General features: G+C 68.3%; 1 protein-coding gene across 1 annotated transcript in view; it reads left to right on the top strand.

Moving 5' to 3' along the window:
- Positions 1-104, top strand: part of CFAP74 (cilia and flagella associated protein 74) — a 38,931-nt gene extending 38,827 nt beyond the window's left edge. Inside the window, 1 exon segment of the mRNA XM_014543767.1 lies at positions 39-104. Coding sequence (XP_014399253.1) covers positions 39-104 — 66 coding nt within the window.
- The last annotated feature ends 1,116 nt before the right edge of the window (positions 105-1,220 follow it).

The raw sequence follows: 1,220 nt of genomic DNA on the forward strand, positions 1-1,220 counted from the left end.
AGCCCCCCCACCCCCTCATGGCGTCCGCCCTGCTGCAGCTCAGGGGCGACGTGAAGGAGACCTACAAGGTCTTCTTTGTGGCCCAGGTGCTGGCCGGCCCCTGAAGCCACAGGGCTCTCTCGGCGGAGCCCCTAGACCCTCCTGCCCACCCTCGCGGCCCTCCCCGGTCTGTGGTCCAGACCAGACCACCCAGAGGCCTGGGAGCTGGCACCCCTGCTGGGCAGCCCTCTGTGTGACCCACGGTCGGGCCACCAGCCCCACAGCGGCTGCTCCCTGCAGCCCACTCGGAACCAGCAGCTGGGCCAGTCCTGCCACAGCCTGCTCCTGCCTGAGCCCTCAGCCCCCAGCCCGCCCACACCTGCCCCGTGGGAGGCAGGTCTGTCAATAAACCTTCCATGTGACCCTGTGTGCAGGTGTGTGTGGGGGCGACAGCGGCCACATGAGCACAGTGGGGGGGGGGGACAGCCCTGGGGAGGCAGCCCCGCCGCCACCACAGACAGGGCAGCCCACAAGTCGTGAGCTCCCCTGGCTCCCAGGGGCCTCAGGGGGGCCTCCTGGAGGGTGGTGCCTGGAGCACTTGGGGGACAACCGGCCGGGCAGGGCTGGGCTGGAGGTCAGACTGGCGGGGACCCAGAGAGGCCCAGGGGGAGTGAGAAGGGGAGGAGACTCCAAAGCCCCGGGAGGGGTGGGAGGGGGGGACTTAGCTTAGCCCCCTCTGCTCCTCACCAGATCCTGGATCCCAGATGACCCCAAGCAAGGAGGGAGCTAATGTGGGGGACACCCAGCCAGGGCCCGGGGGAGCCAGCGCATGAGTTGGGTTCCCTTTTCTGAACTGAGTCCAGACTCAGCCTCCGGGGACCACTGGCCCTTCAAAGTGGAAGCCGCCCCCCAACCCTGGCCCAGGAGAGGTACCTGGGAGCTCCAGATGGTGCCCGCAGCCCAGCACCGTGCCGGGCACCAGGAGGGCACTGCAGCCTTTCCTGGCAGAGGCTCAGGGCGCCAGCCTGGAGCCACATTCTCACCTGGTCCTTGGTGCCCTTGGGCCTGGAAGCCTGCCACCTCCCTCACCCAAGCTAGAGACAGTGGCCTAGAGCGACACTTTGCAGGACTCCTGTCCGGTGGGCAGAACCAGGTTTCTTCCTACCCCTCACGGGGCTGACCAGCTGGAGCCCAAGCTGCCTCCTCAGCCAGGGGTCAGAGGGGAAGTGGGGGAGAGGGGG

The sequence above is a fragment of the Myotis brandtii genome, unplaced genomic scaffold (assembly GCF_000412655.1).
Source record: "Myotis brandtii unplaced genomic scaffold, ASM41265v1 scaffold334, whole genome shotgun sequence".
NCBI classification, from domain to species: Eukaryota; Metazoa; Chordata; class Mammalia; order Chiroptera; family Vespertilionidae; genus Myotis; species Myotis brandtii.